The sequence below is a fragment of the Leuciscus leuciscus genome, assembly GCF_965113295.1.
Source record: "Leuciscus leuciscus genome assembly, chromosome: 3".
In the NCBI taxonomy this organism is placed as follows: Eukaryota; Metazoa; Chordata; class Actinopteri; order Cypriniformes; family Leuciscidae; genus Leuciscus; species Leuciscus leuciscus.
Window position 1 is genome coordinate 52,805,014 of NC_138727.1, and position 17,578 is coordinate 52,822,591.

Genomic DNA, 17,578 nt, shown 5'->3' on the forward strand with positions numbered 1-17,578 from the left:
TATTCTGAACTTGGGTTTGGGGAAAAAAAAAAGTAAAAAAGGGCATAGTATGTGAATAGTACAGACTACTGGATTTGTACAATTAAGTAAAGTTAACAAAAATTGTTAGTTAGAATCACTGTTGGATTTTAGAGTACAGAAAGTGGTTTTATTTCACACTGGCCTTCGACAAGAATAAAAACTTTCAGTCCAACTTAAAAACTCCCTGCAGACTCATACTACTGTGTTTGTGTATTGTACATTCAACCACATGTTATCAGCTTCAAAAGCCAACAAGAGGAATCTGTGAGCACTCAAATGAACTCAAACACCCTTAAACAGGCCGAACTGGACCTTTGTATTGATGATGCAGGAAACAGCAGAAAGTGCCTGAATCTGATGTTTCTGTTCCTCTCTGATCACTTCAGTCTGATAAACCTGCTCTCTGCTGCCCCTGCTGGAGCAAATAGCCATAGTGCAATAAACAGATGCACAATAATGAAATAAAAACAAAATGTCTGTTATAATAACGACAATTGGCAATTTTATTCAAAGAGAAAGTTTCAAAGACGCACATTATCAGAAATGTTGTGATTAAAGTGTTTCCATAAAACAATAAAATAATGTAAGTGGGGGGAAAAAATCAGTTGCTCTACAGACCATCTATTTCAGAAAATAAAATAAAAAACAGGATGCTGTTTTATGATTTACTATTTTCTTCAAAAAGATTAAAGCTAAATTGCCAGTCTAAATTTTGGATATTACACAAAATGATCAAAAAATGAAAGCATAAAATTAGATATAATTATTTGGTAACAAGTTTTGCTGACAGTAACATCCAGAAATGATGCAATTAAAATAATAAAGATGAAAAAATATGGGTCAAAGGATTATTAAATATCATGAGGATGAAGTAATAGATGTTATTTCTCACAAATCCATTTTCTCATTGCTGAGCACGGGATGTCATTCCAGTTGTTCAGGACGGGTTTGGCAGGATTTAGTAAAATACAATCCTCATTTCCACCCGAGTCATTTGGCTCATTACTTTCCCAAAACCTGAATGAAACACAATCAGATTCAGTTCCTGAAGAGCTCTAAAAGCATTTACTCACTCATGCTATAAAAAAAAAAAAAAATGCTTTTAAAAACAAACGCAAAAGATACACCGTGATTGTCTGAGTGTTTTATCTCTTACCCTTGTTTCAGTGGTGAATTATCCACCCATTTCATTTTGCCTTCGTTCACAATGTCAGACAAACCAATCCACACTCTCTCCTTTACTAATGAAGATATGAACTTCTGTATGTGAAAAAAAAAAAAAAAAAAAAAAACATTAAAGAGTGAGAATCATCATTACATTTTAGATCTTCATCTGGTATTATTTGTTGGACAAAAGATAAAGACAATTACCAGCATTAAAAATTAATATTCAACAGCAAGAACATATAAAATATGAAAGATGTTTGTTATATAATTGTAGCATTTATTTTCCAAGCAGTGATAAAACATGAGGCTCTGGTGTGACTTTTTGTTGGTTGTTTGTACGTATGACAAAATATATTTAAGTATGTTCATTCACAACAGAATTACCGTAAACTAGATATATTTGCCACTGAACTCACCTGTTTCTCTTCAGTGTTGATAATGACCAGATCAGCTCCTCGATCTCTGCAGGACTGCCTGCTCTCAGACCAGCTCTTCAACTCACTGGATATGAAAAACCTGTCTTTTCCTTTCAATAAACATAAACATTTGTATCTATTAATGGTATTGTAAACAGTGGAGGAAAGAGTACTGAAAAAACAAGTAAAAGTACCATTACATTACAAAAAATGTAGTGTGAGTAGAGTAAAAAGTAGTCGTCCAAAAAACTACTTGAGTAAGAGTAAAAAGTAGCTTATTTAAAAGTACTCATGAGTAGTGAGTGAGTACTGAGCTGCGGATTCTACCCCCTTATAATTAACACTGTGCACTACAATTAATAAAGTAAATAAAAACATTGTACATAATGTAATTCATAGTATCTTGTGTTCTTTGTCAGAAAGATTGAAGAATATATATCATCCATCTTTTTAAAATGCATCAAAACAGTACATTTATCATTTAAATCATATTGTTTGGGGGGAAAAAATACATTTACAATTAGGCGTAAGGCCACTGAGCCTGAGCATGCTTGTTGCACATAAAATATCAATGTTCATAACTGTGCAAATAATTTTAAAAAACCTGTAGAAACTCATATGATAGATTAGGTTAAATAGAGAGATTAAAAAATAACCAATTTCCCTCCAAAACGGTACCAGTTTTAGTGTTTTGATAAAGTAGGGTGACCAAACGTCCTGTTTTCCCAGGACATGTCCTGTTTTCACGTCCTGTCCTGGCCGTCCTGTCTGTTTTTTAAAAAGTGATGAAAATGTCCTGGTTTTCATTATTTTTCATTGGGCCATTAAGAGTGTTCTTTAAATACACGCTTGCCTTAGCACACAAAACAAATGAAACCGGCTTCGTCCCGTCTTGTTATAATCAGCGCGTTCTTCAATCCGCAGCGGCAAGCAGAGAGCACGTCAGAATACAGAGGCCTGTGTGTGTGTGTGTGTGTGTGTGTGTGTGTGTGTCTGTTCATCGCAGCCTCATTGTCATTGGTCTGTCACTGCTTGTCCATGTCAGAATATTTGAAATGACCAATCAAATCAAAGTAGGCGGACTTTACGTTCACAGAATTTTAGCAACGTGACGCTTTACGCTTTCAGTTTATGGTCAGGTGCGAGATAAGATGTAAGTAGCTAACAGCGTAAAAAAAAAAAGAAAAAAAAAAGCCCAAATGTAAATTCACAGATGATTTACAGAGAAAATTCCCGTGTTTTCGTTTCGGTCGGGATCCGTGTAAAGCAGAATGCATGAACTGCAAAGCTGGCACGTACGTGTCAGTGTCAAATAAAGGTGCTAGCGACCTAAAAGCGCACATAAAGAAAGTATAGGCCAAGAGAACATCAGGAGGATTGAAATTGTTTTTTTACTGAAATAGATTTTTTTTTTTTTTTTTAGTAGTAGATTTTTAACCTGCTATGGCCATGAAAAGAAATAGTGTCATGTAAAAGGTGTTAAAAGCAAAACTTTTTTTATATATATATAGTATTCTATTGTTGCGTGCCAAACATTGAATGGAAAGGATGTATTACTTTATGTATTAAAGTATAACATAGTTGCAAGGTTGTGAATGCATTTGTATTTTTTGATGCATTCTCCCCCAAACCACGCCCCCACCCCTTAACCACGCCTCCCCAAAAAATCATGCCCCGCCCATAAACCACGCCCCCGTCCTGTTTTCTGAAAACTAAAATATGGTCACCCTATGATAAAGAAATGAGAATCACTAATAGGCCTATTATCAGTTTACCTGAACTAATGCACTGAAAAAGGCTAAGATAGTGAGCTAACACTAATTACACTGTAATTCCATTAAATATGTTACAATTTAAACGTAAATGCAGATTGTTTTAGAAGGGGGGCATCATCCCTTACATTTTACACGGCTACATTTACTCACATTGCACTGCTGATAATGTAATTTGTAAGGAAAATTGTGCATTAAATAGGGAAGTATATCCGGGGAAACTTTTACAAAAGAAACACACACAAACAAATGCATATCTCTTTGTAGTCTCAGCGAAGCTGTTTTATCAGCAGCATCCACAGGGTGCCAGACGTAAAGATTTTAGGCCGTAAGATCTCTGGTCAAACAAATGATTGGCTGAAAGCGCTGTCAAATAAATATCTGATATATAATTGGTTAAAAACGTAAACAAGCCTCTACGTCGTGGAGACCACGTGCTGGCTACGTCATATCATAACATGCCGACACGTCAGACCTCATTTAATCCGGAATGGACAAAAGAGCACGAATTTGGCCCTGATGACCCTAGAGGAGCTGCTGTCGCCTGAGCTGCTGCAGAGGGGGAACTTCTTTAAGAACTTAAATGTGGATTTATTTATTTTTCGCATTCATTATTTGTTTATTTATGTATTTCTGTTATTTCCAGAAGTCCAGAAATGTTATGTTTTCTAGCACTGTGCACTTTTCAAGACAGGTTCATCTCAGTGGTCAGTTTTTAAACATCATAATGTCTTAAATAAATATACTGTGAATAAACACTTTTTTGCCTTTTCTGTTACACATAGGTCTACATCAAGATATATCGATCAAATTGTCTGGCTATTTCAGAATCAATGTATCATGTTACCATCGATATGACGGACAAAATTGTATTGTAGTTGCGAGTACACCAGAGTCCATATGCAATTATTCTTGCCTCACTAAATGCCGCAAAGTGTCCTCCTTTTGGTGTTATGGAAATGGCCAACAACAACAAAAATGTTGAACTAGAAAAATGTTTTTGCGCACGTTCACTTCCTAAATGAAGGTGGATTGGAGCCAGGCCCGGACTGGCCATCGGGAGCACCGGGAGAATTCCCGGTGGCCTGACGACTAATTTGGCCTGCTGCCAGCCAGCGTTTTTATTTTTATTTTTATTTTTAAATCTATTATTCTAAAAAAAATTATACTACTACCTTTACCAGTGTCCAGTGATCATTTTCGAATTCGTCATTCAATAAAATTATCATTATACAATAAAATCATGAATCTGTTAGTCTTGACTGGCAAGGCTACGATTCCACTTAAAGCCTCAGCCAAAGGGTTAAACAGAAAATGCGAGCATCATCCGATGATGGAGAGAAAACAGCCAGGTGGAGCAGAGAGGGAAAGGACAACGGAAAAGAAAGCACTCAGAGAACAAGCAGCAAAATGTTGCAAAATGAATGACCTGTTCAGGGCTTCAGGTCAGTTTCATCTGTAAATACTGTACTTTTTGTACTGAGACAGTCAACCTAGCACTAGCTGTGGTGCAATGATCACACATTCAGCCAGGGAGTGAGATGACATGTAGAAGCAAAATAAGATTTTTTTTTTTTTTTTTACATATTGTATGAAATATAGCCTAGTGTTGCTAAATGTTGGATATTTAAGTAATTTTAAGATGAAAACAACAACATTTTGTCATAAATATAATACTTAGATTTTTTACTAACATAAATGTAGATTCTGGGCAAACAAATTACAATAAGGTGGTTGTTTTACTGTGGAGGACAGTTCTGTTTGTAACATGAGGCCAGAACAAGTGACAGGTGAAGAAGAGACAGGTACAAGAAAAATACGCACACTTTATACATGCATACATATACACACATATATATATATATAACACTAGTACTCCACTTAGATATTAGGGTAAATGAAGAGAAGGAAAAGGGAAGTGAGGATACTGTTCAAGAGAAAGCCTTTAATTATTTTACACGGCCCCAGCCTAAGGATTTAGACCAATAAATGTAATTTAGGAAAAAATAGGGTTGTCCGTGTTTCTAAATTTTATTTGGGTCCATGGGATGGCCTGGATGGGTGTGGGATTTCCCGGCCTGAAATTGTGTCCCAGTCCGGCCCTGATTGGAGCTGTAACCAGGGCCGGTGTTGTGCCGAATTTCGACCCCCTGCCAAATTATTACCCCCCTCGTTAAAGTCAGTACCTGATTGCCTAATCCTAACCCCACCCCTAATCCTAACCCCTCCCCTAATCCTAACCCCTCCCCCACAACTAATCCTAAACCTACCAATACTAGGGGGGTAATAATTTGGCGGGGGTCGAAATTCGGCACAACACCGGCCCGCGACATAGGCGGAATAGGCAAATGCTAGGGGCGCCACTCATCCATAGGGGCGCCAGAATGAGTGAACGAGTGAATTTTTTTGAATAAAAAAAAAAAAAAATTGTTTTTATTTTTTATAATACTATTTTAAAACCATTAATTCGAAATACTACCAAATAAAGCAAAAAAAGTCCGGTACATCAATCTTCCCCCGCCCAGCGAGTGCTTGAAGTGCGTCAGAAACAGAGCGCGCGCGCGATCAGTTGTTGGTGATTTGTTGTGTAGCGTGCGCGACACCGCATCCAATGTAGACAGCACTGCTTTTGTTTGAGGGCGCTTAACACACTCAGGCTCGTAGGAACGGGCCTGGCAGCTCGCGCCAGTTCTAGACACGGTGAAAGTTTCCTGATTGTGACGGATGGCCGAATTTACATGACACATTATAAATGAGCATTATAGTCAGCGATAGATACAGTGCCAAAAAGAAGAGAAGAGGATAAAAGGGGATAAAGACAGAGGTAAAGTGATGTAGTGAATGAACAGTGTATCTAATTGCATAGTAGTAAGATACTATAATTTCATGGCAGTTATTTTTACCTTAAACTTAATGTTAGCAGTTGTTCTGAGTTCTCCAGAGGCCCCAGACTGTGTGATTTTTGTAACAATCATGTCAGTTTTAAGACGCATTTGTTATTATCACTTTTTTTTATTAATGTTTTACTCTACTGTTGTGCAGTTTTGGGGGGGATGCAGTACAGGCCAAAAGTTTGGAAACATTACTATTTTTAATGTTTTTGAAAGAAGTTTCTTCTGCTCATCAAGCCTGCATTTATTTGATCAAAAATACAGAAACAAAGCTGAATTTTCAGGATCATTACTCCAGTCTTCAGTGTCACATGTGACATCCAGTCTATCACATGATCCTTTAGAAATCATTCTAATATTCTGATTTATTATGAGTGTTGGACACAGTTCTGCTGCCTAATATATTTGATGAATAAAAGGTTAAAAAAGAACTGCATTTATAAAAAAAAATAAAAAAATTCTAATAATATAAATATTATTTACTATCACTTTTTTTTTTAATCAATTTAACACATCCTTGCTGAATAAAAGTATTGATTTATTTCAAAAAAAGAAAGAAAAAAATGACTGACCCCAAATGACTGACCAGTAGTGTATATTGCTGTTACAAAAGATTTCTATTTTTAAAACATTTGCTTTTTTTTTTTTACTTTTTATTCATCAAAGTATCCTAAAAAAGCATCACAGGTTATGAAAAAATATTAAGCAGCAGAACTGTTTCCAACTTTGATAATGAATCATCATATTAGAATGATTTCTAAAGGATCATGTGATAGACTGGAGTAATGATCCTGAAAATTCAGCTTTGCATCACAGAAATAAATGATAATTTAAAGTATAATAAATTGAAAACCAATTATTTTAAATTGTAATAATATATCACAATATTATTTTTTTTTCTGTTTTTTTTTATCAAATAAATGCAGGCTTGATGAGCAGAAGAAACTTCTTTCAAAAACATTAAAATAGTAATGTGTCCAAACTTTTGGCCTGTACTGTATATGGAATTTTTTTAATGTATTTGCCAAAATTAGTAATGATATTTATTTACAGGTTTATTAAAAATAGCAAAGTTCACATTAAATCTGTATTGTAAAACGTGCTATAAAAGATAATGGGGACTTGACTTGAATGCTAGATGTAATGCTCTTGGTATTTGTGTTTAGGCTGTAATGTGTGTGTGTGTGTGTGTGTGTGTGTGTGTGTGTATTAGGGGTGTAACGATACACCAATGCCACGGTTCGGTTCATATCACGGTTTTGGAGCCACGGTTCGGTTCGGTTCGGTTCTGTTTGCTGTGGGGGCAGGGTTCATGGCAGGGCACCAGCAATAATAACGCTAGATTAACTTTAACTTTATTATCTGAACTTTATACAGTGGCTTCAGCCTTTCTTTAGAGCACTTAGCACACCTGAGTTAACTAAAATGAAATAAATGCCTCCACTGACTAGTCAGAAATAAACTGCACACCTGAGTAGGGTTGCCAACTTCAGAAAAGTAAAATGCGGGACAATCGTGGTTCTTTATAGGAAAACAAGGGACACTCAAAATATTTGTACTGCATCGCACAATGTACATCATTTCATTGTCTGCAGACAGTTAAGTATATGTTTAAAAGGTTATCAGACAAACACATTTGTATTGCTTAACCTATTTATGTACAATTTAATTCTAAAAATTATTGTAAAGTCATACAAACAAAATGTCACATTACACACAAACCACCATTCAAAATAACAGCATTTATCTGAAATAGAAAGCTTTTTTAACATTATACATAGGCCTACAGTTCAAAAGTTTGAGGTTTGTAAGATAATTTTTTGGGGGAAAGAAATTAAAGAAAGTAATTGCCTACTTTTATTCAGCAAGGATGCATTACGTTAATCAAAAGTGACAGTAGCCTACATTTATAGTGTTACACAAGCTTTCTATTTCAAATAAATATCTTATGATCTTTACATTCTTCATAGAATCCTGGGGGGGAAAAACAAACCAGTCTTAAACATTAATAATAATCAGAAATGTTTTGTGAGCATATTATTCCCTCAGGTAGATTACATGTTTTCTTGCGTGGCTGGATGTTGGACTCATGAACAATAATCACGTTGTTTGCATTCGCTAAAATTGATTTGCCGAAATCAAAACGTGGACATTGAAAAGGAATTACCGTTAGCGCGAGACGAGTCCGGCTTGAAGCGGAAGCGACCAGACGGCAGAGGATTATGTTCGCAAAACAAACAATGATTTGTCTCAAAACGATGATTAAAAAATGCTGTGATATGTCATCATATTGGATGATGACAGGTGTCGGTGATTCGTGATCAGCACTGCTGCTGTTGCTGCTGTATCAGTCAGTGGTTGTGACCGGAGGGTCTTCAATCTCAATATGAGTTGCCATCCTGAAGTGCGTATGTAAACTCTCGAGCGTGATCGATCACCCAAATCACGTGACATGCACTTTATTTAGTAAATAATATTATAATAATATTTAGTAAAACTACAGCTCTTATTAGTTGTTAAAAGTGTACTCATTAATAACTATTTAATCAAATGTCAAGGAAGAAAAAAATTGTTTTGTGACAAAGTGATGTGAGAGTTGGGCCGGGGCAGCAGGGGGCGGGGCGCGTTCGGTTCGACATGAGAGTATCGCGGTTCGAACCGTGGCTGTTGTATCGCGGTTTGTCGGTTCGGTTTGAATATCGTTACACCCCTAGTGTGTATATGAAGAGTTCAGATGCAAAAGCCTCTAAATGCCATCTGAAATTTTCTTATAGAATGATCATTTTTATCAAGCTTGTGTATTTAAGTTCAGTAATTTCACTTAAACGACAATTAATAGGTAATCTTCATTGCCATTTAAGTGAAATTATTGAATTCAAAATATACAAGCTTGATAAAAATGATCATTCTATAAGAAAATTTCAGATGGCATTTAGAGGCTTTTGCATCTGAACTCTTCATATATATATATATATATATATATATATATATATATATATATATATATATATATATATATATATATATATATATATTGGCTAAATAATCATGAACACAATGATGGGGTGAAATGGGCTGTGATGCATGGGGCACCAGGTAAAATCTTGCCTAGGGCAGCAAATTGGTCAGGGCCGGCCCTGGCTGTAACGAGCTGTAGTCACGCACTGACAGAAATGCAGTTCGAGTTAACACCATGGTTCATAAGGTGCACTGTATACTGAATGTACAGAGGGTGTTTTCCCACAGTTTTAGACTGTCCCCAACGCACCTTCACAGCGCGCACCACGCGCAACGAGCTGCCGACTTCTCCAAGTGACTCATGTCGAGCGCGAGGGAGAGACAGCAGTGCACAGATCGCGGCGCGTGTCTCTCTATGAAGGAAATGGGAGCGGGAATTCACCGCATTATGAACTCGTCATTTGAGGGAGTTAACACTGTCGCAATACCCCCAAACTCACACCAAATGTCCCTGTAGAAGTAAAAGATAATTTAGTAGCCTAAGCAAAAATGTGAAATGTACATTAGCATATATTAGAGGAATACGCAGATATCTCGATTTAATTGATGCTTGAAGAATGCACTTCCACAGCAGCCAAGAGTAACAGCAGGTAAGGCTAGCGGTTAAAGTTTTCTATGCATAATTTGACGTCAGTCGATCACGAGACCGATTACTCGATCCAATCACGTTGATGGATAAAAATAAAAATTTAAAACAAGCATGTAACGAGTAACGACCACAAACAGAAGGAAATAGCGGAGTAAAAGTACCAATTAAAATGTACTCAAGTAAAAGTAAAATGACACAATTTTTAAACTACTCAAAAAAGTACAATTTCTGGTGGAAAAAAAACAACTTAATTACAGTAACGTGAGTATTTGTAATTCGTTACTTCACACCACTGATTGTAAAGTACAAATACACATATAAATCCATTTGTACTGACCTCGTTCATATAACTTCCTTAGTTCAGTCTCTAACTCCATTTTCTTCTGACTCAAAGAGCTGAAGCTGTTCTTCAGTTGGTCTTTTTCAGTCATTAGATCAGTGTTCTTGTCCTGTAAGCTGATGATAGTGTGGTTGAACTCTTCAACTGTGTTCTTGTAACTCTTTAACAGGTCTCTCTCTGCTGTGATGGTGATGTACAGTGTGATGAAGACCAGCAGAAGAACACAAATGAGCCCGAGACACACTGTCATCAACACCAAACACCTGCGTCCTCCTGACAAACAGAGACAAAACACACACATATCAGTTAACAACCATTCACTTAGAATTCATATTATTAGAAATATAGGCTCAAATAAATCCATCTTTATCTTTAGACAATACACAGGCCTTTTTAACAAAAACTTATTCTTTAATAATCATAGCGGAATATCTACAGTTAAATATGCAACTTCATGTTAATAAATGCAGAAATATGGACACGTTGTTCTTTGAAAAAAAAATAGATTCCTCAAAAGTTAACAACACATTTCTTCTTCAAATGAAACTTTCTACTTACTGCACTTTCCATCTTTTCCTTCGTCCTGGCTGTGATTCTGTGTTCGAGGTCCAGTTATGTCCTTCATATCATCATTTTTAACATTTACATAAATGTCCTCTAAATCCATTATTCACTCTTATGTCTGACAGCAAGTGTTCACAGATGAGCTGTGGTTGAATGATAGTTATGGTTTCTTTTAAATAGTGCTAACACCAAAAAGGAATACAGGAAGTGACTTCTCTGACAAAACGGGTTACAAAATCATGATGAAGAAGTGGTGACAGATGATGTAATCACTGGTGTTTTAATCCTAAATTGTGCCCTGTTCCGCCAGAGCGGTTTCGGTTTACTTTCAGATTCAGATATATTTATTTGTTTATTTCAGACTAAACCACATTTTACCACCTCAGTTATGGCTAATGGCAGTACAATTCTGGACTTGTAAATTGACACATTTTTTTTTTGCCTTTTACGCAAGTTTACAATAAGGATAAGAGCGCGGCAAGTCAACAGCATTGAAGCGTGTAAAGGTGCTTTCCAGACAAGAAGCAAGCTAGCTGGTTATCAAAGAAAAGAATCATCGTCAGAAGACTGAACGTAATTTCACGAGTTTTCATGGATGAATTATCAACGCACTCTAACTCTTCTTACTAAGGAAAGTTATGCTTCTTACCTTAACCATTTTTTTTGCCGTGAAAGCGATAAGAAACAGTGTCGAACGCTGATACAACTTCTCTCCCGCTCTTTCCTGCTTTCAGCTCCACCTCGTACTCAACGCAAAGTTTGGGCTACTCGTCTGCTCGGAGTGGTTTAGCTTCGCACTCAAACTTGCTTGAAAAGGAAAGTTGTTTGGCAAATTCCTACCATCAATGTTTGCATAATGACATTGTAAACTCCACAACGACCACGTTGGTTTGTTTGTTTACTCCGCTTTTTGGTCTTCCGCAGTACAAACTCAATCAGCTGTTTCCTGTTTCCGTGGATTACTCTGGGCACATCGCTAAAGACCAACAATGCATGCTATGTACCTCCTGCTTCGCATTGTTCTCCTATTAATGACTTTTAATATTACTACATTTTATACTGTTCCAATTGACCAAGTCCTTGACGACATAAATGGATTTCATCCTGAACTCTCCTATATTGCACTTATGCATTTTTCGTGCACTGTATTCTACCAGCCAGTCATTAAATATAATTTATTTCCTTTTAATATATATTTCTGTGTTCCTAGTAAAACTGTCATGGAAATATTTGATGTTTTAATATCAACTGGCCAATCACATAATCATGATTTTCAAAGTTCCAAAGCTGTTAGATTAAAATATCGTCTTTTAATAATTTTACTTCTTTTAATGTCAGGTAACATTAAGCCAAATCCTGGGCCTACACCCCCATGTATTAATTTACCTACCCCATCCGATTTTAAAGAACGAAATGGTCTTGGCTTCCTCCACATGAATGTTAGAAGTCTTGTGCCAAAAATTGACCTAGTCAGGGCTTGGGTGTCTTCCTCAGACCCTGATGTTTTGGTTTTATCTGAGACTTGAAGAAATCGGTTTCTGATTCTTCTATTCATATTACTGGTTATAATTTATTTCGTAGTGATCGTCAAAGTAAGGGCGGTGGTGTTGCCATTTACATTAAAAACAGGTTTAATTGCAGAGTAACTAAATCTGTCTCCCGTCCTAAAATATTTGAGTTTTTGTCTATTGATATTTATTTTTCTTCCACATCACTCCTTACTGTCATTGCCTGCTATAAGCCTCCTTCTGCTGCTAAGGAGGCCTTAAATTCTCTAGCTGATTTATTAGTCGAATTAAGGGATCGGGAAATTGTGCTTATGGGAGATCTGAACTTCGACTGGCTCTCTGCTAATTCTGACTGCCTGAAAAATATCTGTAATGAGCTAAATCTTACTCAGCTTGTTTCCTTCCCTACACGTCCTAATATAAAATTTCCAGATAAGTCAACCCTATTAGATCTAATACTCACCAACACTCCTCAGAAATATAAAGGAATAGGGGTATTTTCTAACGACATTAGTGATCATTGCACCGTAGCATGTGTTAGGGACACCAAGCTCCCTAAATCCAAGCCTCGCATCCTCATTAAAAGAAATTTTAAAAGATTTGTAGAACAAGCCTTTTTACATGAATTAAACATCTGTGATTTCTCTAGAATTAGCCATATACCGGATATCAATGTGGCATGGAACTACTTTCAATCACTTTTTCTCTCGATTACTGATAAACATGCCCCCCTAACATGCTATAGAATTAAAGGGCGTGATAACCCCTGGTTCTCCAATGAACTGTCTTCTCTGATCCATGAGAGAAATGCAGCCTGGGCCTTAGCAAAGACCACAAACCTCCAATCTGACTGGATTAACTTTAGATATCTTAGGAACAAGTGCACTTACCTTGTAAGAAAGTGCAAATCTGACTACTATCTTAAATCAATGTCCTCGAACCTAAATAACCCATCTAAATTTTGGAAGACGATAAAATCTCTGGAATTACCTACCAGTGACTCTGCTCTCCCCAAGCATATAGTTAAAGACACACAACAGATCTCAAACAAGAATGATATTGTTAATGCTTTTAATGACCATTTCATTAAGGCAGGTGACATATTTGAACAATTATATCCTGAAGAGGTCTCACATAGCCATGTCTCCTCACCCCTCCAACACAATTCACCTGCTTCTGTGGTCAGTGAGGGATTCGATTTTGAACTCATTCCCTCATCTGCAGTGCTTAAGGCTCTTAAGGAAATTGACACTAGGAAATCAGCCGGTCCTGACGGCCTAGATCCTGCTTTACTTAAACTATCTGCACATATCATAGTGGAACCTATTACATACATTTTTAACTTGTCCCTGTCTTCAAATGACTTACCAGATGTTTGGAAATCAGCCCATGTGCTGCCCCTGCTGAAAGGGGGGGACCCCTCCATTCTCGATAATTATCGCCCAAGAGTCCTAGAGTCTTTAGTAAATACCCAACTTAAGGGCTTCCTGCAAAATCATCAGATACTTTGCCCGGAACAGTCAGGCTTTAGGGCCAAGCATAGCACCATTACTGCAGCTACCAAGGTGCTTAATGACATCATCGGTGACCTTGACCATAAGATGAGCTGTGCTGCCCTGTTCATCGACTTGTCAAAGGCCTTTGACACAGTAGATCATTGTATCCTGCTCAAGAGGCTCCGGGGCATTGGCTTGGGCACTAAGGCAGTTGATTGGTTCAGAAACTATCTTGCCAACAGAACACAGACTGTAGTTGTCGATGGGCATAGTTCTGCCCCACTGGGGGTCCGGCGAGGTGTCCCTCAAGGGTCTATCCTTGGTCCGGTCCTATTTACCATTTACATTAACACCATTGCCTCTGTAGCAGATAATGGCAAAATACACCTTTATGCAGACGATACAGTATTATATTGTTCCGCCCCCACTCTAGCTCAAGCTTATCAATCACTACAGCAGTCTTTTAATTTATTACAGACCATCTTCATTGAACTTAGGCTGGTATTAAACGTTGGTAAAACTAAAGTGATGCAGTTCACAAAGTCTCGCACTGTACCCGCATCAACCGCCCTAGCCATTTCCACACTAGATGGGAAGTGTGTTGAAAATGTTTCATCTTATAAATATCTTGGTCTGTGGATTGATGAAAAGCTAACCTTCAAAGTTCATATTGAAAAATTAGTGAGAAAACTGAGAGTAAAACTCGGCTTTTATTTTAGAAATAAATCCTGTTTTACTCTCCAAGCTAGGAGGAAATTGATCAGTGCCACTTTCTTACCAGTCTTGGACTATGGGGATGTTATTTATATGCACGCTGCCTCTACCACGCTGTATATACTTGACACAGTCTACCATGGTGCATTACGGTTCATTACTAATGCCAAGTCACGCACTCATCACTGTCGTCTTTATGAGGCAACTGGCTTTAGCTCTTTAGGTCTGCGTAGATGGTTCCATTGGCACATTTTTATTTTTAAAACTATTAATGGTAATTTACCCAGCTATCTTACTAGTTTGTTGACCAGGAATCATTACCTTTACAATCTCCGCTCCGTTGACATTCTGGCTCTAAATATCCCGCGTGTAACAACTGAATTTGGTAAGACTGCTTTTAGTTATGCTGCTCCTTGGTGTTGGAATTTACTCCAAAAAGTTTTGAAGCTTTCGTTTCTTATCCCTCTTGAACATTTTAAACAATTACTTAAACAATCCAAAATTGAACAATGCACATGTTTTCAATGAGCCTTTTATGTTATTTTACATTGTTTTATATGTACTGTAGATCAGTTTGTTTTTTTGTTTTTTTGTCTGTTTTGTGATTCTGTGTAACCTGTGTAATTGTTGCCCCAGGGCTCCCTTGTAAAAGAGATTTGACTATCTCAATGGGACATCACCTGGTAAAATAAAGGATAATAAAAAAAAAAAAAAGAAAAAAAAAAGAAAATTCTGTCATAATATACTCACCCTCATGTTGTTTCAATCCTTTATGAATTTCTTTCTTCTGCTGAACAGAAAGGAAGATATTTAGAAGAATGTCAGTAACCAGACAGTTTCTGGTCTCATTGACTTCCATAGTATATTTTTTTCCTACTATGGAAGTCAATAAGATCAGAAACTGTCTGGTTACTGACATTCTTCTAAATATCTTCCTTCCTTTCATTTTAAAGTGGAGTATCCCTTTAAAGTATAGTGTTAAAACCTACACAGGAACAGAGGGGTTACCAGGATGTCATGTTTGGGGGGCCATTTGGCTTGTTTGGGGGGCAACATAAACAACTGACAAATCGGCGCAAAATTAAGCTATACTACTCACAATCTGTTTTAGTGCAGATCTTTTTCTAAGCCAAGAACCCAGAGATAGGCACAGGACCCCTATTAGACTATAGGGCTATCACATAAAAGTTAGTTAAATCAGGTCAACATTAATAATACGATGATGATATTATTATTAAGTTATGAGTGACACGCCCATTATTTTTAGGAGTTTCTCTTAAATTCGCCAGTTAGGAGCTACTTGTAGCCTCTTATAAGATTCATAAGAAAAGCAATAAGCTACATTTTTTTAATTAATGTTCTGGTTAGGGACTGTTTTTATTTAAGGGGCTACCGGAGGAGTTTTGAGATCTATAGTAAAAATAGACTTAGATAAATGTATTTAATTAAATACTACTATTTTTCACAGTCATCTTTTTACTTTAAGACCGGGGTAAAGCAAGGAAAACTAAAATGTACCTCAACAAGGCGACATAATGAACAGCACTCGTCTCATTCGTGGAGGTGGAAAAACAAGTTCTTTGTGACATGCAAGATTTATTGTATTAAAATTGAAATGCAAAATAAAAGGCACGAGAGTCGGCCGTTTTTGTCAGTTTTAAGTTTTAATTTAAAATGCGATTTTACATTGACTTTCTCAGTTTGTGTAAATCTACTTATGGTTCAGAGTATTTATTTTTTCCCACATTAATTTCCCACATGTCTAATACAATTATGTGGTTTTGTTTTATTAATACTGTATATACTTTTTTCTCGATATATCCCGAAAGAATGGAAGTGAAATGTGACAACAACATGCCCCATAGATGGGGTACATTGTAACATGTGTGGGGCACATTGTAATATGACCATATGACAGCTTAAAATATTATCTGATCTAAAAAAAAAAAAATAAAAAAAAAAGACAAACTAAAATATTTTCTAAATAAAATACAATTATTAACTTTTTCATATAAAAGAATGCATTTTTTTAATAATTAAATATAAACTCATTTTTGAGTTTTGACTATGAACACAGGAAAACACAGCTATACAACATAGTTCAAAACAAATAAATAATTAGTAATTTCAGAACATTGACTATCAGTCTTTATTCACCTTTTTCTCATGTTTTCTCAATAGAATTAATAAAAGTATAGAATATAATAGCATAGTTCTAATAGGGGCACATTGTAACACAGTGTGACAACATGCCCCGCCTGCACAACTGAGATTTAAACCCTTCTAGTGTCTTCTGCTAGTTAGCGAAGCATTAAAGAACTATCTCAACTGTTAAATTAACATATTGGAGATTCAAATAATATCAGAGATGAATGGTTATGTTATGCTATGGTTTAATAAATGTGTATGGATATCTTCCAAAAACATTTTTTTTGCACAATCTTTTCTCTATATAGTGTTGATATGGCAACTAGTAAATACACAAAGTTTCGTCATGCTAGCATGTGTGGAAGTATTTAAAACAAGTGTGTTACAACTAGCCCCGCGTTAGGTTGTGCCCCACGCTCCCCTAGGCCTATGTGTAAAACAGGCGCTAACCTCTGCTTTCTCATCTTACACATCACACTCCACTGTTATGGTGGCCATTTCCGTAGATTTACTCACTAACTTAGTTGTGGAAACACAATAAGCATGAAAACTAAAATATGGTAGTATCGTGCTACAGCGCACATTCTATCAGCTGCAGTTCTGGCGCCTCAGTCCCAATACTGTAAAACTCGACGTACATTCACATCACATGTTAGAGTTACACTCACAGGACACTGCACTTATTCGCAATCACAAAATTTCATTATTTGCTCATGCTTTAAAGCTTTGCCGGGTAAACATTTCATTTTGACATGATGCACTTTTTCTGAGTGCGTACGCCCGAAGAGCGCACGCACTGTCAAACAGCGCCAAACTGGATTTTTGTTGGGTCAGACCCATCTGCTAGCGATGGAAAAATATGCACAAAACAAGCCACTTTGAAATTTTGCTGTTTTCATGAATACAACAGTTGGGTGACCCTCCCCCTAGTCTA

At 36.7% G+C, this 17,578-nt stretch overlaps 1 protein-coding gene across 1 annotated transcript; it reads right to left on the minus strand.

Annotated features, from left to right (window-relative positions):
- Positions 1-138: 138 nt before the first annotated feature.
- LOC309493826 (uncharacterized protein) lies at positions 139-10,950 on the minus strand. The gene is made up of 5 exons (XM_082163088.1): positions 10,773-10,950; positions 10,212-10,487; positions 1,605-1,714; positions 1,178-1,281; positions 139-1,038 (listed from the first exon to the last, which is right to left on the minus strand). The coding sequence occupies exons 1-5, from the start codon at positions 10,879-10,881 to the stop codon at positions 903-905; spliced, it is 735 nt and encodes a 244-aa protein (XP_082019214.1). The 5' UTR covers positions 10,882-10,950; the 3' UTR covers positions 139-902.
- Between the last annotated feature and the right edge of the window lie 6,628 nt (positions 10,951-17,578).